The 27,999-nt window shown below is 38.3% G+C and overlaps 1 protein-coding gene across 1 annotated transcript; it reads left to right on the forward strand.

The window, feature by feature from the left end:
* Positions 1 to 2: 2 nt before the first annotated feature.
* Positions 3 to 27,999, forward strand: LOC144440556 (major yolk protein-like). Its single transcript, XM_078129941.1, has 19 exons — positions 3 to 65; positions 6,319 to 6,529; positions 9,648 to 9,756; positions 10,124 to 10,355; positions 15,031 to 15,240; positions 15,637 to 15,803; positions 16,586 to 16,855; positions 17,354 to 17,527; positions 17,889 to 18,038; positions 18,416 to 18,527; positions 18,801 to 18,960; positions 21,659 to 21,880; positions 22,411 to 22,582; positions 23,094 to 23,249; positions 23,987 to 24,296; positions 24,876 to 25,097; positions 25,734 to 25,917; positions 26,240 to 26,451; positions 27,432 to 27,999. The coding sequence occupies exons 1-19, from the start codon at positions 29 to 31 to the stop codon at positions 27,794 to 27,796; spliced, it is 3,675 nt and encodes a 1,224-aa protein (XP_077986067.1). The 5' UTR covers positions 3 to 28; the 3' UTR covers positions 27,797 to 27,999.

Raw genomic sequence — 27,999 nt, forward strand, 5'->3', positions numbered from 1 at the left:
GACACTCTATTCTGAACAGGTGATCAGAATGAAGACCTTACTTATCCTCGCTGTTTGCGTTCTCGGTAAGTTTGTCTAAATGTTGTTGCAAACGAACTTTGAAGTAAATTCCAGCTTTATTGGTTCAAGAGTGTAAATATATGATTGATTGATTTAAAAAAAATGAAATTACACTTTTTAAATCATCATCATCATTATTCAATTACAGGGTTTTATTTGCGGTTCACACTAATTTGCAATTATTTTTTTCTGTGGTATGGTTTCATCGACATCGTTGTAATTCCATACTGGTCAAATGCGACGATGTGAAGTTTCTTACAGGTGTGGTAACGGCCGGTTCGTGCGCTCACGGTTAGCTTACCTGTACTTGGCTAAAGAATTTGTTATTCTAATGTTGAAACATAGTGTCGATGATTTTACTATTTCTACCTGTCGGACTGTATGGTCTACAACATTTTCACCTTCAGTTTGAACTTTATATGGGTATTTGCGCACTTTTTGCACAATTTTCGTCACCTGCGGTAATTTCTTTAAAATGTATGGTCATGCGAGATACTGCTTCATGAACTAAGATCGGGTTCTTGTTATCCATTTTAATCGGATGTTGTACTTTTGAAAATGTATTGATCAGAGTTTTTCAATCGCAGTGAACGTCTGTAATACCAGAGACGAGTCGACGTATGTTTTTTAAAGTCAAAGAAGTGTTCAGTTGATCAGAGAATTGTGAACTTATATTTGTCTACTGAAAACGAGTCGTGGAGATATACAGTATGGTCAGTTTGACTTTTTGCGACCCACTAATTCTGTGTTTGTATAAATGTGTTTTCTTTCTTTCATCCTTTTAAGCTAAGGATATATTGAGCGCTGTTGGATTCTTTTATAAAGTTTAATAGTAATAAGAAATAATTAATGTGCCACCTCGAACGATCAGCCCGAACTATATTAATAGGTTGAAACTAAACGCATTTGGAAGTCCTATCTTCGAACTTTTTCCGGCCACAGAATCTCCAAAACACGGTATTTTAGTTGTCTTGGGGCATAATTTCAGACTTTGTGAAAAATGGTTAGAAAGAAAGATGAAACAAGTTTATTCTGATTCGGATTATTTTGAAAGTGTAGGGGATAGATCATTGGAGAGGCAGGGTGTGGAGGGTGGTGATGGCATAGGATGACAAAAAGGGGAATAGGCAAGGCGTGGATGATCATGAAATGAGGAATGCGGGAGAAGATATTGAAGGGAGGGGACAGAAGAGTGGGCGAACAGGCAAGAGAACACAAGTGAGTTAGTAGGACTGATTCGTAAACGAGGGGACAAGACGGAGAGGAAGATGAAAAGTCACAGTGGATGGAACGATTCAGAGATTGAGTGAGAAAATGGGGAAGGCAGACAGAAATTCAGAGGGAAAGACATTCGGGCTAGGAATACTTAAGTGGGAGAGAGGGGAGGAGGGGAGAGAGAGAGGAGAGATTGAGATCGGATAAAATTACGAAAAAAGTATCATTGGAGATCGGATACACTGAGAGAAAATGATACAGATACACATAAATATCACAGTTTGGCAGGTACTGAAACGGGCGCCGTGTAACACCTCAAAAAGGAAAATTCCGTAAAGTTTCCTACCAGTCACGCGCATGTGCCGAAACTTTATAGTTTGTTTTTGAATGGTAAATTTGCCTACATTTGCATACAATGGTCAAACACGGTGATTGAAAAATAACATCACCCCACTTCACATCGCGTAAAATCTAGACATGTTTTTCATATCCTGTAAGCAATTATGTTGTCAAAACGTTGAATAAATTGACAAGTATACAATAGACACCGGCGGAAAGATAAACAACAAGGCGGAGCCGCGTTGTTTATCTTTCCACCGGTGTCTATTGTACTTATGCCCGACAAGTTCACAGGATAGCAGGATTAGTCCATCTCATCCTTGCTAGACTAGATTAAGATAAAGTACACACTGTCTCACCCCTTGCCAGGCTAGGTGATGATAATACTGAGATAAAAGTGTACACATTCGGATGGGGACACACACAGCATGCAGTGTTCACGGCGAAACAAATAAGCCATGCAACATTCACAAGCCCTGATAGGGCTGAACAACGAGACGTGTCTTATTTTATAGTGTAGCTCATATGAAGATGTGTGTAAAATTCGTTTTTTAAATGTTTACCGCTTCTTTTGAATGGTAACAGTTGTGCCCTTCATCCTTAAACCCTTACTGTGCAGTCACTACTCCATTCATGGTACAGTAGTATGACTTATTTTTAATACTACTCGCCACAACTATTTTTCTCCGTAATTAAGTTCTCCTCGTAATTTTGGCAAACTATTTTGGTCCTCTTGCATTTCATTCTTGAGACCATGGAGGCTTCCCATGTGCAGGCATATGGTTTCTGACTTTCGCTGGACTGGTTTTACTTGAACTACAAAGGTCAACCCAATTCACACCTTCTAAACCCCCCTTTGTCTTACACTATCCAATACTGATAAGACGTCAGCAGCAACTCAGACAAGGAGGTGGTTATAACCCACTACACAAACTTTTATTAGCTCCGGTAGAGGACTGCTAATCCCGTACATGTCAAACAATGTGTCAACATTGTGACAGATAAAGGGCATAAATATCATTGTTCCATGTATCACGCCACAAGTTTTACAACTTCGATGAGGCGGTTGTTAGGGGCAACAAAACCCCCTTACTGTTATGGGTATGGGACATACATTGGAAATTTGCCACAAACGGTGTATTAGTAGACTTCTATTTTTAATGACGTAATGTTTCTTTCGTTTCGTTAAGTCATATGACTTTAATTTGCCTCCCATTGCTCAATACGTCACAAATCGTCGTACCACTTTACGGCACAGGGGCATATTATTGCTTAGATTTCCGTTTCTTAGGAAAACATCATACGAATCTTGCTGCTACAAATGTATGAATCTCTATACTACGTAGAAATATTCTCTTTTCGCCTTACAGGTAGGAATATATAGTCAAAAGGTTGTTATATTTAGTCTATAGACCTGGAAAACAATAATCTATGTAATGTTACACGCCCTGTGCTTTACGGCATGACATAACAGTTTCGATATTGGGGACATTTTCGTTTTTAAAGGATATGATAACATTTTACTGACATCCATCACGCAATGGATGCCTAAAATTAAGTGACTAATTTTGGTCGAGATTTACATGAGGTTATTTATCGCCTAAGAGAAGCGTACATTCAAACAATATAGTTTTAACCACTCTCTGAATAAGTGTCAGTGAATCATAGAGTGAAAACGCTGCTAACAAATGGGGTGGGTGTTCAAGATTTCTGTACCCTGATTGTGGATGAACTTTAAGGCACAGACAAAATAAAAACAATGTTTAAGCCTGTCAAGTAAAGTGTATGAATGTAAGCGAAGACCCATGGATATCACAGTTTGGAAAAAAAGTGTCAACGACTTCTACTTATACATTCGGGCTTCTCTAGAGTAGAGGCTATCCGTGGCTTCGAATCTCAAGGTCTCTCTCCACCCTGTCTAACTCACTGAGAAATCATGAACCAAAAATTGTCCATGCAAATCAGTAAACCCCCAACTGTCAGAATGACGTAAACAATGTACATAAGTAGCATATCCCATATTTGGACATTGTGTAACTGCCCGGAATAAACACTTATTATTGGGCAGAATTCTGTCATTGATTAACGAACACATAGTGTTAATGACTGTGGGGGGGGGGGGGGTCATTTGAATATGAAATTTCATTTTAGCTCCTCATTGAGTTAGACGTGAGAAGAGATTTGAAGCCACTGATAGCCTCTAGACTAGGGGTTCTCACTGTACGGATAGCCTCTAGGCTAGGGGTTCTCATTGTACGGATAGCCCCTAGACTAGGGGTTCTCATTGTACAGATAGTCTCTAGACTAGGGGTTCTCATTGTACAGATAACCTCTAGACTAGGGGTTCTCATTGTATGGATAGTCTCTAGACTCGGGGTTCTCATTTTATGGATAGTCTCTAGACTACGGGTTCTCATTGTATGGATAGCCTCTAGACTACATTTAGACACTCCACTCTAGTCAAAGGGTGACATGTTTTAACAGACTTAGTCCGAGATGTGGTTTCTGCGGTTAGCATAAGTACCAGGGTTACACCATAGACACTATGGTTACACAAATATGAAGAAGATTGAAAGGTGTGAAACTGCGTAAAACTCCTCCACTCCAGATAAGATACGATTTCTGTGGAGTGATTTCTGTGAAGTGATGATAACATAAACAGAAAATAATAGATGTATGCGAAATCGGCACTTAAAAACTTCACTGGTCTTGTAGAGCAGGTGCATGCCGTATGTGCATGGTAATGTAGTTGACATACGTTGTATCTAGGTCTGCACCTTGAAACTTAAGCATTTAGGAAATGGGATTCAGTGTCTCTCTTTGAGGTCACTTGAAGGTCACTCTAGGGTCACCCTGGTCCCAGACAGACAAGATAAGATAAGATACAATTGCTCGTTAAGAAGAGTTATCCAAACAAACACGCGATAACGTGGTAACCGTACACATCAATAAAAAGTTTAAATTGAATTTTCGCATATCAAATGCACCATTCTTGCGTTGGTGGGATGATAGACAGAGATGGAACACCTGGTTGATCGGAATATGTTGATCCATTCAGGTATAATTTGTGGCCTCATACATTTCGTAGTTATATTTGGCTGTCTTCAAATTAATCAAGTCCGCGAATTGACGGCGTACTGACTACTGCCTGACTATAAAATATCTCATCGTATATTTAAGATATGTCGTATTAATGGTGTAAGCTTAGGCTTCATTTTCACTTGTCAGCATTATTTCCTAAGTTTAACTTGTCGTTTGTCCTTTCATGTCAGCATATAATCAGCAATGTCTAACCATTGTTCAAACTTGTCATATTTACGGCAACGTACCTCACATGTAGCATTTCCTGAAAACCACTTGTTCAGATAAATGTCATCGGTTCAAAAAAAAGTTGAAAATACCTGATATTTCGGGATTGACCACTATATGAGTCCAAGTCTGCACCCGTACCTGTGGTCGGCGCACTTCTGAAATTGTCTGCACCCGCGGGGTCTGCACAATTCTGAAATTGTCTGCGCCCGGGGTCTACACACTTCTGAAATTGTCTGCACCCGGGTCTACACACTTCTGAAATTGTTTGCACCCGGCCGAGCCGGCACACTTTTGAAACTGTCTGCAGCCCGGGGTCTGCGCCCTTCTGAAATTGTTTGCAGCCGGGGTCTGCACACTTTTTGAAACTGTCTGCAGCCCGGGGTCTGCACCCTTCTGAAATTGTTTGCAGCCGGGGTCTGCACACTTTTTGAAATTGTCTGTAAACGGGGTCTGCACACTTCAGAAATAATTATCTGCAGCTTTGGTCTGCGCACTTCTGGAGTTGTGTTGGATAGATTTTACCGTGGCTTAGTATGCTCCGGTTTGAGAGAATGGTTACTAGAGGCCCAATACTGTACTTCGAGGATGGGGGTGGGGGTTGGGGGTGAGGAGAGGGATGTAAAAGACGACAAAATTAACAAACAGTAGCAATACCCAACCCTAGATTATCTCAAATCCTATAGAGATAGCAAACTTTGATGCAAACGAAGTTTACTGGATGTACAAATGCACACTCAGAGGAAAGTGTGCTGCCTTGTGAGAATGATACCCCCCCCCATCATTTGATCTACAAAATAAAAACTACTATATGCAATGAAAGAAAGGAAGAAATGAGAGAGTAGTTGGGGATTATTGAAATCATCAGTGGTGAATGGTGTGCAAATTTGGTCCAAAATGAAATGTTTTGGACACTAAGACACGCTATCTTTTAAAATACTGAACATGTAGAGCCATGACAAGGCAATCACCGGCCATCGTTCCCTCAAAATGACCTTTTCGCTGTGAAAGGAACAGAACTTAATCTCGTGAGAATGAATATCTCCATAGCTATATCAAGGTATATGTTAAAGAAACTCCAAACTTTCAGAATAGAAAAGAAAAGAAATATTTTACCAAGGCTTGAAATCGTGCCTTTGATCGCCACTCGTATGTGAATTTCGATCGTGAGTAAAGGTCTTTAAATGTGAACAAATGTGCACAGTATATAGTGTCTGTCTCTGTCTCTCTCTCTCTGTCTCTCTCTCTGTCTCTGTCTCTGTCTCTGTCTCTCTCTCTCACTCTCTCTCTCTCTCTCTCTCTCTCTCTCTCTCTCTCTCTCTCTCTCTCTCTCTCTCTCTCTCTCTCTCTCTCTAAATGGTTTAATACTTAAAATTTTCACCATTTCTTTTCTAGGCTGCTTGGCCATGCCATTTGACCCGTATCCCCATCATCCAGCGCCGAACGAGATCATCCCAACCAGTGATGAAATTGTACGTTGGTGTGTGCCATCAGAATGTGAACTGAACAAATGCTGGCGTATGACAAATTCCTTCACATACAATGTTCATCCACGTAAAACACACATGTGCATGCTTGCAACCAGTGAAGACCATTGTTTGAACTGGTAGGTTATCTATCTAAAATTTTATTACTATATTTCGATGTTTTCTGGAGGTCCCTATAATGTCGACTGAGGGACCGGTTAGTTTCTTCGGCCTGGGGGGGGGGGGACCGGTGGATTGCGAGGGGGGGGGGTTCACCCTGTTTTTGAAATTGGCAGTAGGGGGGGGGGGTCATGCTGTTTTCAAAATTGTGGATAGGGGGGTCATTGTGTTTTGGATTGTGATAGAAGAAAAAAATCCTTTTTCTACAATGGCATATAGCAAGTTGTCTGAAATGTGGTACATGTAAATATTTGTTTTTCTCCCTGTTTCTTACATGAATTCTTACTTATTAGTTCAAGCATAACTATAAATATACATATACATGTATTACCTAGCTACCACACTAGTTACAGAACATGTCATGTAAATACTTGGCTGTTTCACAATCAGTGCTTCACTTATATTGTACTTTGGGGCAAAAGTGAACTTGAAGGTTTCGTAATGGTAATCTTCATAGATAGTTTATAAAAGAAGTTAATCTAAAATGTTCCCTACTCGTCACTATGAACTTGTCAGAAGGGATTAATACACTTTCTATTTGGACACTACATGTTATTGACACTACAAATCACCACATCTCATCAGATTCCAGTTTCTATTATACACTAGGTATGACCACCTAAAGTTCTCTAACATACCGGTGACTTTATTTACTATACATGCAATATCAATGCCACTATACCAATGTTACGGGGCCATTTGTATGTGACATGGAAAACTCATTTAAAACTTACATTTACGTTAGCTATTCGAAGCTTGGAAATATTACCTCAAAGGCTATGAATAACCTAAACATTGCAAAAAACTGCAGATCTGCCAGGGGAAAACGCCCAAGGACTCCCTCACCCCCAGTAGAGGTCACTCAAGCATTCAACCAACACTCAGATGCACCAACAACCTTTTTACAGTCATAATGGTATTAAACCTTTCTTAAATATTTTCACCCAATTCTAATTTGAGATGATAGTCTTTTAAAGATGTGAAATGTTTGCCAAAAGCAAGGTAGTCTAAAATTGCCTTAAACTCCAAATCTCCCCTACCAATGATACTACCAGTAGATGTGCTGACCTTTACTACATGTATATAATGATGCCATTTAACTGTTTAAGAACATATTTCAACCCTATGTAAGTTATAAAGAATAGTTTCTGATACTTGATGGTGCTGTCTTGTAAAGCACGGATTAAGTTATTGCTTGAAAGGGTCTGAATAGCCTAAAAATTGGCTTTAAGAGTAAAAATCCTCCAGAGCTTCTAGAGGGAGACCCCTTTGGACCCCCCACATGAGGTGGACATATCCCAGTTTCAAGCTCTTCCCCTCTAACTGTCAAGATGCTATCAAAGTATATTTCAAAAATATTTCAACCCTGTGTAGTTGCTTTTTACATGTTGGTGCTGTCTTTCTTGTAAAGCTTGGAAATTATTGTCTGAAAGGGTCTGAATAGTCTCAAAATTGACTTTTCAGAGTAAAAGACCTCCAGGACTTCTAGGGGGAGACCCCCTAGGAACCCCCCCCCCCCACTACATGAGGTGTACACATCCCAGTCTCAAGCTCTTCCCCCTACCTCTTACTGTCAAGATGCTATCAAACTTAATATTTCAAATATATGTTTTCTTTTTACATGTTGGTGCTGTCTTGTAAAGCTTGGAAATTATTGTCTGAAAGGGCCTGAATAGTCTCAAAATTGACTTTTTAGAGTAAAAAACCTCCAGGGCTTCTAGGGGGAGACCCCCCATAAGAGATATACATATTCCCTGCTCAAGCTTTCCAGTATCTTTCACTGTCAAGATGATATTAAACTCCTTTTGGAATATATTCACCCTGTGTAGTCAATAATTACAATTATGATAGTGCTAACCCAGGATCTTATAAAGTAGATGCAAGACAGTCAAGCAGTCCACACTGCGCCACGATAAAAAAATACCTGTCATGTGAATATTATATATATGGGGGAGGGGGGGGGGTCATCATGTTTTAGAATTAAGTGATAGGGGGTCAGCCTGTTTTTGATTTTACAGATAGGGGGGGGGGGGGGTCAGTGACTTTTTGTCGACCCAATTTAAGAATCCACCGCCCCCCCCCAGGCTGGAGAAACTGACCGGTCCCTAATGTAATACAAACCATTGCATTTGCAGACCGCGACACACCTTTTTCTGTAACAATACCGTAATCTTGGTGCGCTGGTTGTGAATACAATCTAAGCCAGTAAACATGAAACAAAACGTCCACTGGCCCGAGAAAAATCTTACTCAATATTGCTACAACTTCCCAAACTATAAAGCAACATATACTTGAATATTCCAACATTTCTAACAACGGTACCCAAATGAGAACAAACCATTTCTTTATATATTATACAATGTAGCAATATAATGGTATCAACATGCAATGACAATATGTAGCAATTTTACTCAGAATGTATGTCGGATCTGCCAATGAAATGTAGCAATGTTAGTAAAACTGTTGGCTAGCCATACGATAAAAGTAGCAAATTAGCAAGGGTTTTGTAGAGCCAGATTATATAAATGTAGCAATGTTCGTAAAATGTAGTCCAGCCAGACGATAAAATGTAGCAATGTTTGTACGACTTTATCGAGCCAGGTAATCTTTTGTTTTTCGATTACCTGGCTTCAGTTGTATGGCTTTCTCTCAGACTGAATTGGGTTGTATCGGTGGCCGAGTGGTTAAACCACTTGCTTCTTACAGCTGCGGTCGGGGTTTCGAACCCATTCCGGGTTTGATTAAATTTACCACACTGTAAGTAAGAAGATTGTTGTTCAGTTTGACTCTACTGAACAACACATGTTTTCCTCGGGTACTCCGGTTTCTTCCTGCACTTACACTGAACCCTCCTCCTGTTATTGGACAATGCCTGTTATAGATAGATAGATAGATAGATAGATAGATAGATAGATAAATAAATACTGATATATAAATAAATATAGATAGATTGATACTGCCAGTGATAGAACATATTCTTGATCTAGACCTACTGGTTGTGACTGAATAAATGTTGAAAGAGATATCATATCATACTTTGGTATTTTGTTCATTAAATTTTGTTCATTTATAATCAAGGGTCGAGAATGGCTATGCAGATGTCATCGTCGCTCGCGATGTATACATTTGGGCCGCCACTAGAGCTTACAACCTGAAACCCGTTGCTTATGAAATGCCAGAATACAAGGTGCGTAAAGAAAGTTGTGTTGTTACGCATTAATTATGTGTAAAATAATTGTTAATTCACCAATGTTTCAGAGATCCTCATATAGTAGTAGACCTGGTAGCCGTTAATGTTTAAGTAGTTGGTAATTTATCTGGTAACGTACAGAGTATGCTTCGGTCGCCCAACGAGAGAGAGAGAGAGAGAGAGAGAGAGAGAGAGAGAGAGAGAGAGAGAGAGAGAGAGAGAGAGAGAGAGAGAGAGAGAGAGAGAGAGAGAGAGAGAGAGTACATACATGTGTGTGTGTGAACTGTGTTTACGCTTCATTTGACTTCATATACTAGAGTAGTATTAAGATTACATGTACCTTGTTGTCTAACTTAACTTACAGGGCAAGAAATCCATGCAACAGTGGGAGAGTATCAGCATTGCCGTCGTGCCAAAATCATCCACCATCACTCGTCTGTCTCAGTTGAAAGGTGTACAGTCTTGCCATGCCGGTGTTCATCACATGAGTTCATGGCTATCACCAATGTGTTTCCTCATTCACCACAATGTTATGCCTCATCACGGTAATATGGCCGAGAGCACAGCTCATTACTTCCACAAGAGCTGTGTACCAGGTCAGTGGTTTCCCAAAATTGTATGATCAGTCGGCCTAGGCCTACAATACATATATTTTCACTCTCTTTTTCCACAAACAATACAGGGAATTCTCTGTCTTAAATTAGTTCCATTTGGATACGCTGTTTGCCTTCTGCTTACCACTGCCAGTCAATTATCGTACGTAAATACATTAGCGCGCCTTCAGTATTGACAAGGAGGGCCGGGGGAACTCAAACCCGATCTGTGGCATAAAATGGGGTGACCCTAAAACGAATGACAACCTGAATGACGGAAAACGAATGACAGCATTTCTAGGTGGTAAACAGTGGAATGACACCCTTTTCTACATTCAGTTAGTTGAATGACACCCTCTGCACTGTAGAACCAGTGGAATGACAGCCGCCACTCTATAAAATAAGTGGAATGACAGCACTTTCAATGCTTTAAAACTGGAATGACAGCATTTCTAGGTGGTAAACAGTGGAATGACACCCTTTTCTACATTCAGTTAGTTGAATGACACCCTCTGCACTGTAGAACCACTGGAATGACAGCCGCCACTCTATAAAATAAGTGGAATGACAGCATTTTCAATGCTTTAGAACTGGAATGACAGCATTTCTAGGTGGTAAACAGTGGAATGACACCCTTTTCTACAATCAGTTAGTTGAATGACACACTCTACACTGTAGAACCACTGGAATGACAGCCGCCACTCTATAAAATAAGTGGAATGACAGCATTTTCAATGCTTTAGAACTGGAATGACAGCATTTCTAGGTGGTAAATTGTGGAATGACACCCTTTTCTACGATTAGTTAGTAGAATGACACACTCTGCACTGTAGAACCACTGGAATGACAGCCGCCACTCTATAAAATAAGTGGAATGACAGCATTTTCAATGCTTTAGAACTGGAATGACAGCATTTCTAGGTGGTAAACAGTGGAATGACACCCTTTTCTAGAATCAGTTAGTTGAGGGACACACTCTACACTGTAGAACCACTGGAATGACAGCCGCCACTCTATAAAATAAGTGGAATGACAACATTTTTAATGCTTTGGAACTGGAATGACAGCATTTCTAGGTGGTAAACAGTGGAATGACACCCTTTTCTACAATCAGTTAGTTGAATGACACACTCTGCACTGTAGAACCACTGGAATGACAGCCGCCACTCTATAAAATAAGTGGAATGACAGCATTTTTACAGTGTAGAGGGTGTCATTCAACTAACTGAATGTAGGAAAGGGTGTCATTCCACTGTTTATCATCTAGAAATGCTGTCATTCCAGTTCCAAAGCATTAAAAATGCTGTCATTCCACTTATTTTATAGAGTGGCGGCTGTCATTCCACTGGTTTTACAGTGCAGAGGGTGTCATTCAACTAACTGAATGTAGAAAAGGGTGTCATTCCACTGTTTACCACCTAGAAATGCTGTCATTCCAGTTCTAAAGCATTGAAAATGCTGTAATTCCACTTATTTTATAGAGTGGCGGCTGTCATTCCAGTGGTTCTACAGTGTAGAGGGTGTCATTCAACTAACTGAATGTAGAAAAGGGTGTCATTCCACTATTTACCACCTAGAAATGCTGTCATTCCAGTTCTAAAGCATTGAAAATGCTGTCATTCCACTTATTTTATAGAGTGGCGGCTGTCATTCCACTGGTTTTACAGTGCAGAGGGTGTCATTCAACTAACTGAATGTAGAAAAGGGTGTCATTCCACTGTTTACCACCTAGAAATGCTGTCATTCCAGTTCCAAAGCATTAAAAATGCTGTCATTCCACTTATTTTATAGAGTGGCGGCTGTCATTCCAGTGGTTCTACAGTGTAGAGGGTGTCATTCAACTAACTGAATGTAGAAAAGGGTGTCATTCCACTGTTTACCACCTAGAAATGCTGTCATTCCAGTTCTAAAGCATTGGAAATGCTGTCATTCCACTTATTTTATAGAGTGGCGGTTGTCATTCCACTGGTTTTACAGTGCAGAGTGTGTCATTCAACTAACTGAATGTAGAAAAGGGTGTCATTCCACTGTTTACCACCTAGAAATGCTGTCATTCCAGTTCTAAAGCATTGAAAATGCTGTCATTCCACTTATTTTATAGAGTGGCGGCTGTCATTCCACTGGTTTTACAGTGCAGAGGGTGTCATTCAACTAACTGAATGTAGAAAAGGGTGTCATTCCACTGTTTACCACCTAGAAATGCTGTCATTCCAGTTCTAAAGCATTGGAAATGCTGTCATTCCACTTATTTTATAGAGTGGCGGTTGTCATTCCACTGGTTTTACAGTGCAGAGTGTGTCATTCAACTAACTGAATGTAGAAAAGGGTGTCATTCCACTGTTTACCACCTAGAAATGCTGTCATTCCAGTTCTAAAGCATTGAAAATGCTGTCATTCCACTTATTTTATAGAGTGGCGGCTGTCATTCCACTGGTTTTACAGTGCAGAGGGTGTCATTCAACTAACTGAATGTAGAAAAGGGTGTCATTCCACTGTTTACCACCTAGAAATGCTGTCATTCCAGTTCCAAAGCATTAAAAATGCTGTCATTCCACTTATTTTATAGAGTGGCTTCTGTCATTCCAGTGGTTCTACAGTGTAGAGGGTGTCATTCAACTAACTGAATGTAGAAAAGGGTGTCATTCCACTGTTTACCACCTAGAAATGCTGTCATTCCAGTTCTAAAGCATTGAAAATGCTGTCATTCCACTTATTTTATAGAGTGGCGGTTGTCATTCCACTGGTTTTACAGTGCAGAGTGTGTCATTCAACTAACTGAATGTAGAAAAGGGTGTCATTCCACTGTTTACCACCTAGAAATGCTGTCATTCCAGTTCTAAAGCATTGCAAATGCTGTCATTCCACTTATTTTATAGAGTGGCGGTTGTCATTCCAGTGGTTCTACAGTGCAGAGGGTGTCATTCAACTAACTGAATGTAGAAAAGGGTGTCATTCCACTGTTTACCACCTAGAAATGCTGTCATTCCAGTTCTAAAGCATTGAAAATGCTGTCATTCCACTTATTTTATAGAGTGGCGGTTGTCATTCCACTGGTTTTACAGTGCAGAGTGTGTCATTCAACTAACTGAATGTAGAAAAGGGTGTCATTCCACTGTTTACCACCTAGAAATGCTGTCATTCCAGTTCTAAAGCATTAAAAATGTTGTCATTCCACTTATTTTATAGAGTGGCGGCTGTCATTCCAGTGGTTCTACAGTGCAGAGGGTGTCATTCAACTAACTGATTGTAGAAAAGGGTGTCATTCCACTGTTTACCACCTAGAAATGCTGTCATTCCAGTTCTAAAGCATTGAAAATGCTGTCATTTCACTTATTTTATAGAGTGGCGGCTGTCATTCCAGTGGTTCTACAGTGCAGAGTGTGTCATTCAACTAACTGATTGTAGAAAAGGGTGTCATTCCACTGTTTACCACCTAGAAATGCTGTCATTCCAGTTCCAAAGCATTAAAAATGTTGTCATTCCACTTATTTTATAGAGTGGCGGCTGTCATTCCAGTGGTTCTACAGTGTAGAGGGTGTCATTCAACTAACTGAATGTAGAAAAGGGTGTCATTCCACTGTTTACCACCTAGAAATGCTGTCATTCCAGTTCTAAAGCATTGAAAATGCTGTCATTCCACTTATTTTATAGAGTGGCGGCTGTCATTCCACTGGTTTTACAGTGCAGAGGGTGTCATTCAACTAACTGAATGTAGAAAAGGGTGTCATTCCACTGTTTACCACCTAGAAATACTGTCATTCGTTTTCCGTCATTCAGGTTGTCATTCGTTTTAGGGTCACCCCATAAAATGTGACCCTCCTCCTAGTCTGTTGTGCTAAAAGGGACCCTTCCTCCACTTTCTTTCTTTAAAATATGCCCCTATTCAAATATTTCAATGAAAAGGCACTTTTAACACCATCTCCTTGTGTAGCTGTTAGAGCTCAATATTAGTAGTCAGAAGGTTCTGGGTTCGAATCCCGCTAGAGACAGGGAATTTACTGTGTTGTTCCCACCACGTTTTTATAGTTTTTAAAGGCATTGTTGTTTCTCACTATTTCACTGCATTTCACTGATATGTTGCGATATACTTTAGAATGATTGCAGTGTGGGATATGGTAGCAGTAAGATGTGGAACCGGTGGCAGCGGTGGGGGGGGGGGTCGTTGCAAAATCACAAAATAATGCAAAGTTCAGAAGTATCGGACTCAATTATCCATACTTACCGTTGGCTGCGCTATGGGTACCCAATCTGATTAAAATCCGATGTAGATGTCGGCTAATCGTTCATTGCTATTTTACCTTCGTTATTTTGTCTGAATTGACCTTCTTGGTACATGTTTACATTTTTTAGCGTAGAGGAGGCGATCAGGCTAAAAATTGTAAACATTTACCAAGAAGGTCAATTCAGGCAAGCATCCGGCTTACTACTCGGATAGGGAACCCGACCAAAGCGGTGTTTCTACTACAACTTGTTCTACATCAGATTATGTTTCAAGAATCGGAATTTGAGTCTTATACGGAGAAGCTAAGGGACAATATCAGAAACGTATTCCCTCTGCAAGCAGAACCAATCATCATCAGCTCGCTCGTAATGAGTTTTTTTACATTTTTCCTCATTTTTTAAAATTTTTAATAATTTCATTATCCATGTTATCTGATATATGTTATCTGTCAACCAGGTGTTCTTGACAAAACGTACGATGTCAACCAGACTCACGCTGAACATCTGTGTGAAATCTGTGGTGGTCACAAGGAAGACCATACCTGGTGCGATGAGAAACTTGACATCTATGCCGGTTTCCATGGTGCTGGTCTCTGCCTTAAAGAGGGCAAAGGTCAAGTCGCTTTTCTGGATAACAATCACATCACTGAATTCAAGGAACGTTTTGGTAAGTAAACAAAGTTTTGGTAAGTTAAGAACGTTGAAAAGATTCCTAAATGAATTCGAAAGAATTTAGGGGGGGGGGGGGCGCTAGTACTTTTACTACTTTTCATTGTTATATCAACCAACATGCATTTGTTAGAGAAGATTACTGCAGACCTTGTAGTCCACAACCACTTTTCGTTTTCTTTTTTTGCATTAGTTCCAAACTTAGAGCATAAATAATTTACCCACATTTCAGCTAATAAATCACTCGGTCTTCTTCAGCTTCTATTGTATACGATTCAATGACATTGACCTTTTTGTCATATGACTTTAATAGCACTTCCAGACAAATATTATTTTAATGCCCAAGTTTTGATCATATTTTGACATTGTTTTTAAAAAAAAAAAACTTGTATAGGAACTGACTACAAACTGGTGTGTAAAACTGGTAATGCTGATTTAGATGATTGGACCGATAAAGATTGCCAAATTGGTTATATTCCACGTCCTACTGTATTCATCCACAATGACAGACATCACACATACCTCGTAGATATCCAGACCATCTTGACCAATGCTGTCATCGTAAGTTTTCACAGTTTTAAACGCTCAGTTTTAAGTGGTTTTGTTGTATTTTATCTATTATCAGTCCCAATACCTTAGAAATCATGGATCAATTTTCACTCAGCTAATTGCTTGTGAGAGAATGTTGTAAAACTTGCACAAATGTCAATAAAGTGTATCCTGATTTTCATGTGGAACCCTGACAATTAAAATATCTCGAGAACTCCAGTAGAGTTTATCTACCTCCCTTCACAAAACCACTTAAAAAAATCATTTTTGGTGACGTGCCATGTGTCCTTTCCAGTTTTCTTCTGTGAGACTACACTTCACTCAGACCAGTTTTGACTCTTTCTGTGCCACATACAACATATACACAAGCAAGTCGTCATTATGCAATATACCATACTCCAGCGAAGTTATTGCCCTCGAACAGAAAATATGGATTATATCCTCTGGTTGTTCTACATCAAAACAACTCGTGTCTATGTCTCTGGTTTTGCTGTGTCCAAAATGTGAGTCAAAAGGCTCCAAATCACCTTTATTTTTCCTGATTTTTCATACTTACGGTTTAGGAGGTATAATTACATTATTTCCCCTATATTTTACTTCATGCAGCTGAAAAAGCCTAATGATCTATCAAAGGGTTTTGTCACCATACTCGTCTTGTGACTTGTCGTGACAAGGCCTCTTAGGTCTCTCATAATTTCCTCAGCTGAATGAAGAAAATTATGGAGAATAATATGTAATTATTGATATTTCTCACAAATTCTACAAATCTTTCATATCTGTCCTTGTGTTTACAGTATCATTCTGAGAACCACAACATGGACTTGTTCAATTCTGATGAATACATGTGCCCTGGCAACGATCACCCCCATGATTTGATTTTCCGTGACAACACCCTTGACTTTGAAACCATTCCTGATGACAAGACCTACATTGATAAATTCCTGGAAGAATACGATAACTGTCATTACATGACACGAAAACCACGTGCCAAGTTCTGTGTCGTCCATGAAGAGTCTTACCACAAATGTATGGAAATGAAGAGGCATTTCTACAGAACTGACAAGGTATGTACAATGAAATATCTCTTGCTGATTGTAGTATTTGTGAAAGTGACAATCGGCCATTGATCTGTGATGACGTTCAGTGTCTTAGAAATTGTTGGTTTTCATGCCAAAAGTTATCAACATTGTCATTTCATAGTTTGTATGACAGTTTGCATCATATTTAAATCTTAAATTGCTCTCTGATTTCACTTGTACAAAGAAGTTAAGTTTTATATGTGTGTGTGTGTTTTGTGTATGTATGTATGTATGTATGTATGTATGTATGTATGTATGTATGTATGTATGTATGTATGTATGTATGTGCATGGATGGATGGATGGATGGATGGATGGAGGGGTGGATGCTAGGATGTATGGATGTAATTGCGTGTGTATGTAATTTTTTTGGAACAATTATTTTGCTGTGATTGGTCTGTTTTTACAATAAGGAATTATGGCAGGCATAACATGCAGTTCTTGCTCATTAACCATTTACACACGTGCCTTGTCTATTCTATAGGTTAATGACGTCAGCTGGGGTTGTACATGGGCACCCTCCAAGATGGAATGTATGAAGGCTCTACACAATGGTACAGTTGATCTCGTCTCACTTGACCCAATGGAAACTTTCATTGCAGGTCATGAATTCCACCACAGCCCATTCCTTAGTCAATATTTTGATGTCTTCCATGAGGTGAGTGAACATTTTGCATATTTTTCTGTTGCTTGTGTGAATAATTGTGTGCTAGGCTTCTACTATGATATCATTGTTCTCCCAATCCGTGATTCCTTACAGGATTAATTATTCATTGCTACTTAATATTCATGAATATCACTTCATCGATATTCATGAATATTAATATTCATTACATACAAGCAAATACTAAAAATATTCCAATGAGAGTTTATATTGATTAAATGTATAATTTACATAATTAATGAGACTGATGAGAAGTGTATTTACTGTAGTTACACTTATGAGTAAACTAAAAAAACGTGGGAAAGGATATTGGCCTTGGTAATAATCAATTGAATAATTGTGATTGACATTGCAGGAGAAAGATGGTGAGAAGACATACCACTGGGACACTCAAACCTACACCATTGGTGTTATGCTGAAAAATGTCTACCATGAGAAACATGGAATGGACAATGATTGGGTCCACCTCAAAGATTTGAACACTTGCCATGCTGGTATCTCTAGGGTAAGTACAATTACCATGCTGGTATCTCTAGAGTAAGTACACTTACCATGTTGTAGATCAGATGTGGCTATGAAGTATGTACCTTTTGTATTTGTAGAAGTAATGTAGACATAAGGCCTATACAATATAGATACGATGTAGACACAATGTAGCTTCTTTATGTAAGTACAATGTAGACATAATAGGGACAGAATGTAGATACAATGTAGCCAATGTGGATACAATGTAGATTCAATGTAGACATAATGTTGATATTATGTAGATAAAATGTAGACACGATGTAGCAAAATGTAGAGACAGTGTAGATATAATGTAGGTACAATGTGGATGCAGCCATCTTTCTAAAATGTCGTGTTTATATGTTTATTTCTTACCAGGTTTCCTCTTTCCACCACCCAATGGGTTGGCTGTTGTCTAATGGTACTATCCCACGTGTAGGATCTGTCTTCGAGTCTGTCAACCGATACTTCCACCACAGCTGTGTACCAGGTAATAAAGGCCCACGATTCAATCCCACATTCTAGCATTAGTGTTTTCTAGTGTTTTCTTATCAGTGGCGCCATTACGATTACATAGGATTATTCTTTTGTTGTTGACCAACATTTTCTATATCTGTACCATCCAACTGAAATTCAATCCATTTATTTTATGTAATCACATACAATAAATGGATTGAATTTAAATCACATACTCTAAGTTGGGTCTTTGAATCTATGATTAATACTAGCTTTAATCATGTTTACTTGACTTGTGTGTTTTCAGGAGCAAAACACTGGGACATGCATCATGATATTGTCTTGGGCCACGAATTTAACTGGGGTTACCATGGCATCTCTTTCCATAACTTTACTGGTATGGAATGGTTTGTATGGAATGTACCACACACATGGAATTACTACAACTGGCATCACCAGACTCCAAGGTAAGATGTTATAGCTATAAAGACTATGTGCTCTCAGTAGCAGTATACAAATATACCATAGACATGAGTCACATGATACATGGTGAGCATGTAGTTTGGATAAGTCAAGATACAGGGAATTCATGTTGAGCATGTAGTTTGGATAAGTCATGATACAGGGAATTCATGGTGGGCATGTAGTTTGGATAAGTCATGACATAGGGAATTCATGGTGAGCATGTAGTTTGGATAAACCATGATACAGGGAATTCATGGTGAGCTTATAGTTTGGATAAACCATGATACAGAGAATTCATGTTGAGCTTATAGTTTGGATAAACCATGATACAGGGAATTCATGTTGAGCATGTAGTTTGGATAAGTCATGATACAGGGAATTCATGGTGAGCATGTAGTTTGGATAAACCATGATACAGGGAATTCATGTTGAGCATGTAGTTTGGATAAACCATGACATAGGGAATTCATGGTGAGCATGTAGTTTGGATAAGTCATGATACAGGGAATTCATGTTGAGCTTGTAGTTTGGATAAGTCAAGATACAGGGAATTCATGGTGAGCATGTAGTTTGGATAAACCATGATACAGGGAATTCATGTTGAGCATGTAGTTTGGATAAACCATGACATAGGGAATTCATGTTGAGCATGTAGTTTGGATAAGTCATGATACAGGGAATTCATGTTGAGCATGTAGTTTGGATAAACCATGACATAGGGAATTCATGGTGAGCATGTAGTTTGGATAAACCATGACATAGGGAATTCATGGTGAGCATGTAGTTTGGATAAACCATGACACAGGGAATTCATGGTGAGCATGTAGTTTGGATAAACCATGATACAGGGAATTCATGTTGAGCATGTAGTTTGGATAAGTCATGATACAGGGAATTCATGTTGAGCATGTAGTTTGGATAAACCATGATACAGGGAATTCATGTTGAGCTTGTAGTTTGGATAAACCATGATACAGGGAATTCATGTTGAGCATGTAGTTTGGATAAACCATGACATAGGGAATTCATGTTGAGCATGTAGTTTGGATAAACCATGATACAGGGAATTCATGTTGAGCATGTAGTTTGGATAAGTCATGATACAGGGAATTCATGTTGAGCATGTAGTTTGGATAAGTCATGATACAGGGAATTCATGTTGAGCATGTAGTTTGGATAAACCATGACATAGGGAATTCATGTTGAGCATGTAGTTTGGATAAGTCATGATACAGGGAATTCATGTTGAGCATGTAGTTTGGATAAACCATGACATAGGGAATTCATGGTGAGCATGTAGTTTGGATAAACCATGACACAGGGAATTCATGTTGAGCATGTAGTTTGGATAAACCATGATACAGGGAATTCATTATGAGCATGTAGTTTGGATAAACCATGATACAGGGAATTCATGTTGAGCATGTAGTTTGGATAAGTCATGATATAGGGAATTCATGTTGAGCATGTAGTTTGGATAAGTCAAGATACAGGGAATTCATGTTGAGCATGTAGTTTGGATAAACCATGATACAGGGAATTCATGTTGAGCATGTAGTTTGGATAAGTCAAGATACAGGGAATTCATGTTGAGGATGTAGTTTGGATAAGTCAAGATACAGGGAATTCATGGTGAGCATGTAGTTTGGATAAACCATGATACAGGGAATTCATGTTGAGCTTATAGTTTGGATAAGCCATGATACAGGGAATTCATGGTGAGTATGTAGTTTGGATAAACCATGATACAGGGAATTCATGTTGAGCTTATAGTTTGGATAAACCATGATACAGGGAATTCATGTTGAGCTTATAGTTTGGATAAACCATGATACAGGGAATTCATGGTGAGCATGTAGTTTGGATAAGCCATGATACAGGGAATTCATGGTGAGCTTGTAGTTTGGATAAGTCATGATACAGGGAATTCATGGTGAGCTTATAGTTTGGATAAACCATGATACAGAGAATTCATGTTGAGCTTATAGTTTGGATAAACCATGATACAGGGAATTCATGGTGAGCATGTAGTTTGGATAAACCATGATACAGGGAATTCATGGTGAGTATGTAGTTTTGATAAACCATGATACAGGGAATTCATGGTGAGTATGTAGTTTGGATAAGCCATGATACAGGGAATTCATGTTGTGCTTGTAGTTTGGATAAGTCAAGATACAGGGAATTCATGTTGTGCTTATAGTTTGGATAAGTCAAGATACAGGGAATTCATGTTCAGCTTGTAGTTTGGATAAGCCATGATACAGGGAATTCATGTTCAGCTTGTAGTTTGGATAAGCCATGATACAGGGAATTCATGTTCAGCTTGTAGTTTGGATAAGGTAAGATATCAAGTCCAGGGAGGCTGGCCACTAGGTTTCATGTCAGGATAAATACACTACAGAAAGCACACAATCATTGTTAATGATGTAAACAATACCAGCATGGATATAACCAGTATTAAATTAGACACAGACAAAGACAATTTAGGAGACCCCAATCTATCATTGTAAAGACCTGATTTGCATATACTTTGACTTTGCTTGGCCAATCCATCATTCTAAAGACCTGATTTGCATACAGTTTGTCTTTGCTAATCTATCATTGTAAAGACTGAATTTGCATATAGATTGACTTTGCTCATCTATCATAGTAAAGACATAATTTGCATACTCATTGACTTTGTTCTCTACTTTATAGCACCATGAATACAATCATTAAGAACAACTGGATGGAGAACCCAGAGATGATGACATCTATGATGAGCAACAAAGATAATACAAAGACCGAGGACAACACCGATAAGAAAACAAACTGGGACAACACCAATACTGACAACATGAATGTATGGCAACGCTTCTTTGGAAGGATGAAGACTCAAGTCATGAGAGATACCAACACAAAGACATTGAACACACCAATGTAAATATTTGTACTTATTGTGTCATTTTTATCGTTTTTATTTTATCATTGGTACTTGTTGTATATTTCAAATATTCCATCACAGCAAGGATAATATCTTAGCTACGGAAATGACCTTTTTTATTGGAAACTTTCATCGTTGTAAAGCTCAAGTCGTGAATATATTCGTCAAGACTAATTTGTATTAGGTGTCCCTTACCAGGTTTTGGAAGTGATAGCCTAGTGTGCATACATTTTATTTCTCACCAATCAGCATGTATATTGTTTACTAAACTATTACACTACACAGAGAATAAATTGCTACAATTAGAGGTTATCATTGACAAAGGAAATTAATTCTGAAGTAGTTGTTTATGTTAGCACAAGGACTTTAATTGTAAGCATGTAAATTTGGATCGTTTTTCTTAAATTCTGTTTTATGTGGACTCATTTCGAGCAGAATATCTACACCATACCAAAATTGATGCTGCACAAAATGCCAGAATGATAAATCTTGATAATTTTGTCTTAATTTCTGTTTTTATGATCAGCGTCGACTTCTCCATGTGGACTCACTTCAAACAGAATATCCACACTGTACCAGAATTCATGCTGTACAACATGCCAGATATTGAGAAATTTATGACACACTGGCAAACTATGATGCACACTGGAGTTGTCACTGATATTGACCACAAATGGATGAATCATCCAGTTGTTCTCGTAAGTAGTCATGTCACTGTTAAACAAATTGTTGAATATTGGTGAAAAATTAAGCTTCTCAGTACATTTTCCATCATGACTGTCATATTCTTACAGTGGGATACTTTGTGAATCTTTTCTACAAGAATTTTGAAAATAAAAGGATAACAAATTCTTCCATCATCGCCAGAAATTCGATTTCACTGAATGGTTTGCTAATTTGCATACAAGTTGACTTTGCTTGACTATTCCTTGATTGTAAAGACTTCATTTGCATACAAATTTACTTACACGGCCATTCCTTCATTGTAAAGACTTGATTTGCATACAAATTAGTTTCATTTGTACTGTAAATACTTAATTTGCATACACAGAGACTTTTAAGTTGGCTAATCTATCATGAAAATACCTAATTTGCATACATGTTAATTTTACCTGCATGGCTAGATTCGTTACTCTAAAAACCTTTGCATTCACTTAAAATCAATAACTCTTCACTGCATAACACTGTAGTATATTTTGTTATCAACAGAGTTTCATGAAGGTCTACCATCCTGAAATCACCAAACGCTGGATCAATTTCTTTGATAACATGGAATGGATGCCATTCAATGAAAACCACTTCAATCGTTACACCAACCCAATCTGGCTGTCACCAAGATGGGAAGAGTTTGCCAACAACATGAAGGTAGGAACTTCAAGGGAAATTATATAAATACAGACAGTTCAGGTAGCTCACTTCCCTTACTTGTGTTTTGTTGCTGCTTCCTTCATATATGTGTGTGTGTGTGTGTGTGTGTGTGTGTGTGTGTTTGTGTGTGTGTGTGTGTGTGTGTGTGTGTGTGTGTGTGTGTGTGTGTGTGTGTGTGTGTGTGTGTGTGTGTGTGTGTGTGTGTGTCCATGACAAAAATCAGCCATTTTAAAAGTGCAGTGCCAGGTGACTTTGATGGTGTCCCAGAGTAGGTAAAGTATGGGTTAAGATTGTTGTCATGGACACACACACACACACACACACAAACAAACACACACACACACACACACACACACATACATGAAGGAAGCATCAACAAAACACAAGTAAGGGAAACAAACTCAAATAATGCTACAAACAAATTATGTGATTGAAAAATTAAAAGCAGAACTAGAAATATAAATTTAAGTTGGCTGAGAATGAACATTTATGAAAAATGAATTTCAAGGTGCACCATTCTGGCTCTCTTTACAAGTAACCTGATTCTGAATAGTGCCCTCTAGTGGCTATAAACTATGCTGGCCTTCTAATTAATCAATAATCTACATAATCGGGTTTTAGACTATGGATTAATATGAATGGTATATACTCTGTACACTTAAGGTATGTGTCCTCAAATTTTTTCTGATTTTCAAAATGTAACCTCAATTTTGTTCAACCCAATAAAACTACAGGTTCACCAGGAAGAACTTTGCGATAGTTGCCAAGGTTACAGGGAGCATCATTGCATTGAGGGAACTGAGGAACCCAACTGGGGAACCCATGGTAGCTTACACTGCATCAAGGAACATAGAGGAGATGTTGCCTTTATTGAATCACACAAATTTGAGCCCTATGTCACTGACATTGGAATGAACCCCCATGACTTTGTCCTGGTTTGCCCCAATGGTCATGTGATTGACTACGTCAATGAAGATAGCATCAAGGAATGTCACTTTGGACGTATTCCATTCCCTGCCATGGTCACTTCACATAGACACTCAGGTGAGATACTATCATGCAATACCATATCAATTAATAGCCCTGTGGAATTTTACTTTAAGATATTCATTACCCCCCCCCCCATCCATACACATACAGCACACATACAACCACACAGATGTACCAGTCAACAAAGATTAAACAAGTTTCTTGAACATGATACATATTTATGACTGAAATTTGACCTTTAATAATTTGACTGTTACTCTTTCATGCTTGCATGTTGGGCAGACTACCGTGGTACAAAGTCATAAAACAGTTTGAACTTTCAAAATAAAAAGACTAGTAAAAACTTTTGAGAAGAACGTGCTGTCAAGGGGTGCATGTATAGACAAATCTTTACAGTAAAAGAGTTACAATACATGGATGCCACCAAGATGTACATGCACACTTTATGAAATATAAATGAATTTTCAAATCCTCTATAGTGAAAACTCAATGATGAACATTAGAGTTTCATATTAACCAAGCCCTTGACTCAAACTTTACACATTATTTTGATTTTCACGAAACTTTACTTTTCAAAGTATGTTGACTCCTTTATTTGACAAAAATGGTTATTTTTTCTGTCTGTTTTTGTAGGAAGCTGGCGTTGGAATGTGACCAAGGCTTTGCTCCATGCCCAGAAGATCTTTGATGTACCCGACCACAATGACATGCACTGGATAATGTTTGGTGAACACAGTGTCTTCCATCCACACACGACTAAGTTGTACCCACTTCATCTCATCAACCAGACCCATCATTCTTGGCTTGGACCAATGTTCCTGCGTTCCATGGAAGCTCTCATCAAACCCTCACACCGTGAGTTGTGTTTTATTGAATATTCATGACTCCTAAGTGCTTATTTTCTTCAGATAAATCATCATGACTATGCATTGTTCATCTAATACGTATTCATGTCTGCTAAGACCCATGGGGCAATAGTGTACCAATACTAGATCAATAAGGGTGAAAAAGAGTTTAATTCAATTTGGTGTTCCTTGGTAACTGAATGAAATTTATGTGATGTGAAATCAAGGAATGACTCTCCAGAACCCAAAGTTTATGGAAATACCTTTATTTCCTGGAGTTGTGTCCCCCTTAATACTTTGCCTAATACACCTTCATATGAAATGGTTCAATCATTCTTATCAGCTGAATAACCTCTAAATGTCCTAGTCATTGATGGTATCGTGTACATTGACTTGATGTCCATGTGTAAACAGTTCAATCATTCTGGTTAGCTGAATTAGTCATGTACTATAGTCCTTGGTGGTGTACACTGACTTGATGCACATGTGTAAATTAAGGGTTCAGTCATTCTGCTTTAATGGTTGAATTACCTCTCTACTAGTCAATGACAACATTGTGTACACTGACTTGATGTCCATTTGTAAACAGTCTCTAAAAAAAGTATCATAGACTGCAATCTTACTTTCTGTTTTCTAATTTGAAAAGACGACTGGTGGAAGATGAACCCCGAAGTTTGTCATGCTGAGACTTTCACCAACGTTATTCACCACCACGAAGGACGCTGCAACGCTCACACCAAGGAAGTCACTTGCATGGGTAATCCACATCCAAAGACCATGTGGATGGGACGTATCGGTCATAAATACCAAGTCACTGTACCAATGTGCAGGTATGATCACATGACAATCACATACTATCACATGACAATTATATAGTCACATGACAGTCACATGTTATACATTAAAATTGTTTAATATCACAGGGCAAAAGCATTTTTGATATAACGCCTTCAGTGTGAAGTGTACCTCTCTCTCCCATAGTCATTGTGATGCATTTTTTTGGCATAACTACATCATGTAAATTTTCAACTGATGTCAAAATAAACAATATTTACAAAAGATTCATTTAGAAATTTTGATCTGGACGTAAAAAGTTTTCGAAAATGTTCTTGAAATTTGATTCTTAGTTTGCTCTCCTGTATCTGTTTGCAGTCGCCCAAGTCGCTTCATGCGTAAGATGGTTGAATTTACCTGTGATACTGGCTATGGATATATGAAACCTGTTATGGTTGCTACTGAGTGTGAATGTATGCCATGCCATGATATGTACCATGCACCTGAGTGGAGTCACGACTACCAATGGACTACCGACAACAGAAAATACGACCCAACTGAATGGGAAAGCCAGCATTTTGATCTGTGGGGTAAGTGTTTATGTTCACTGACTCTGGGTTCATTAATTGTTACAAATAATGATGATACTAATAGAAGAAGATTTAATCTCTGGAAGAAATTAAATGAAATTTCGACTTACAGTGTAAAAAAATTCCCAAATTTTTGCACTTGAGATGACCTTTCATCAGTATTATCAGGAATGCTCTACAATGACACTATGTTCTGTTGTCACATTTGATAATGATATTAGACACACACGACAGTTCATTGTAGTACACTCATAACGATAATGAAGAGACATTGACAATTTGGGGTTTGATTCGAAAGAATTTTTTGAGTCTGTTTAGAAAATGTTATTTGAAATACAATATTGCTTGACCTGACAGGAACAGATAATTGAACCGTAAGTCAGTTTTCTGAGATTGTTATAGAATCATAGTGAGGTTGATCATTTCAAGTGCAAAGTTAACATATATGTCAACATAAACACTGCTTGTTAATGCTGGCTTCTGCTGTAGTTTACAAAGTAATGATGAGATACACAATAATGTTCAATCATCTTTGTTGGTCAAGCGAGTAAAAAAGGTTATTAACATACAAACAGATCAACTTAATAAAGAACACTGAGATTTTGAATTGTTCTGATTGAAGATCTTCATAAAAATGACAAATTCCATAGTTACAGCTAACCAGTATGTGATGCTATGAGCAACCACTAATTGTTGTTAACATCACACCTCACAAATGTATATACTATTTATCTACATGTGTTTTCTTGGTAACCAGCCGTGTTTATAATATTCTTTATTTAAATGTGTTTCCTTGGTAACAGGCCATGTTTATATATTCTTTATTTGCATGTGTTTTCTTGGTAACAGACCATGTTTATATATTCTTTATTTGCATGTGTTTCCTAGGTAACAGGCCATGTTTATATATTCTTTGTTTACATGTGTTGTTAAGGTAACAAACGATGTTTATATGTTGTTTATTTATATTTGTTGTCTAGGTAACAAGCCATGGTGGATGCACAGAGAAACCTACGACAACTGGTTTCATGATGAGACTATCTATCCATTAAACCGAGACTGGAATGTCAACAGACAACTGTGGAAAAATGACGACGAAGATAGGAATGTACGCAACACTGACACAAACACAGATACGCCAGTCTGTGAACAAAGATGGCAAGGCAAGACCTGGCATCACGAATGGTTCCCAAACACGCATCATCCAGTCTGCAATCTCCATGGCAACGTCCATCACGATATGAAGATGATGAACACATTTAATGATGATGAAGACATGAATGGCTATGATAGACCCGAGGACTGGAGACAAATTCCCAGCTGGGACAAGAAACCTGACTATTAGTTGAAAACTCTTTGACATATCAATATGAAAACTTATGAAGTATTTCATTTGACTTTTCTCTTTTCTTCATACTTTGTCACAACTTATTAACATCAAATGAACACTGCACAATTTCATACAAGTTCATCGCTTCTCTATTAAAATATAATCTTCTCTACTTTAAAAGTTTACAAATTTAACAACTGTGAAATTTTGATTGTTGA

This window comes from Glandiceps talaboti, chromosome 10 (assembly GCF_964340395.1).
Source record: "Glandiceps talaboti chromosome 10, keGlaTala1.1, whole genome shotgun sequence".
Classification (NCBI taxonomy): Eukaryota; Metazoa; Hemichordata; class Enteropneusta; family Spengelidae; genus Glandiceps; species Glandiceps talaboti.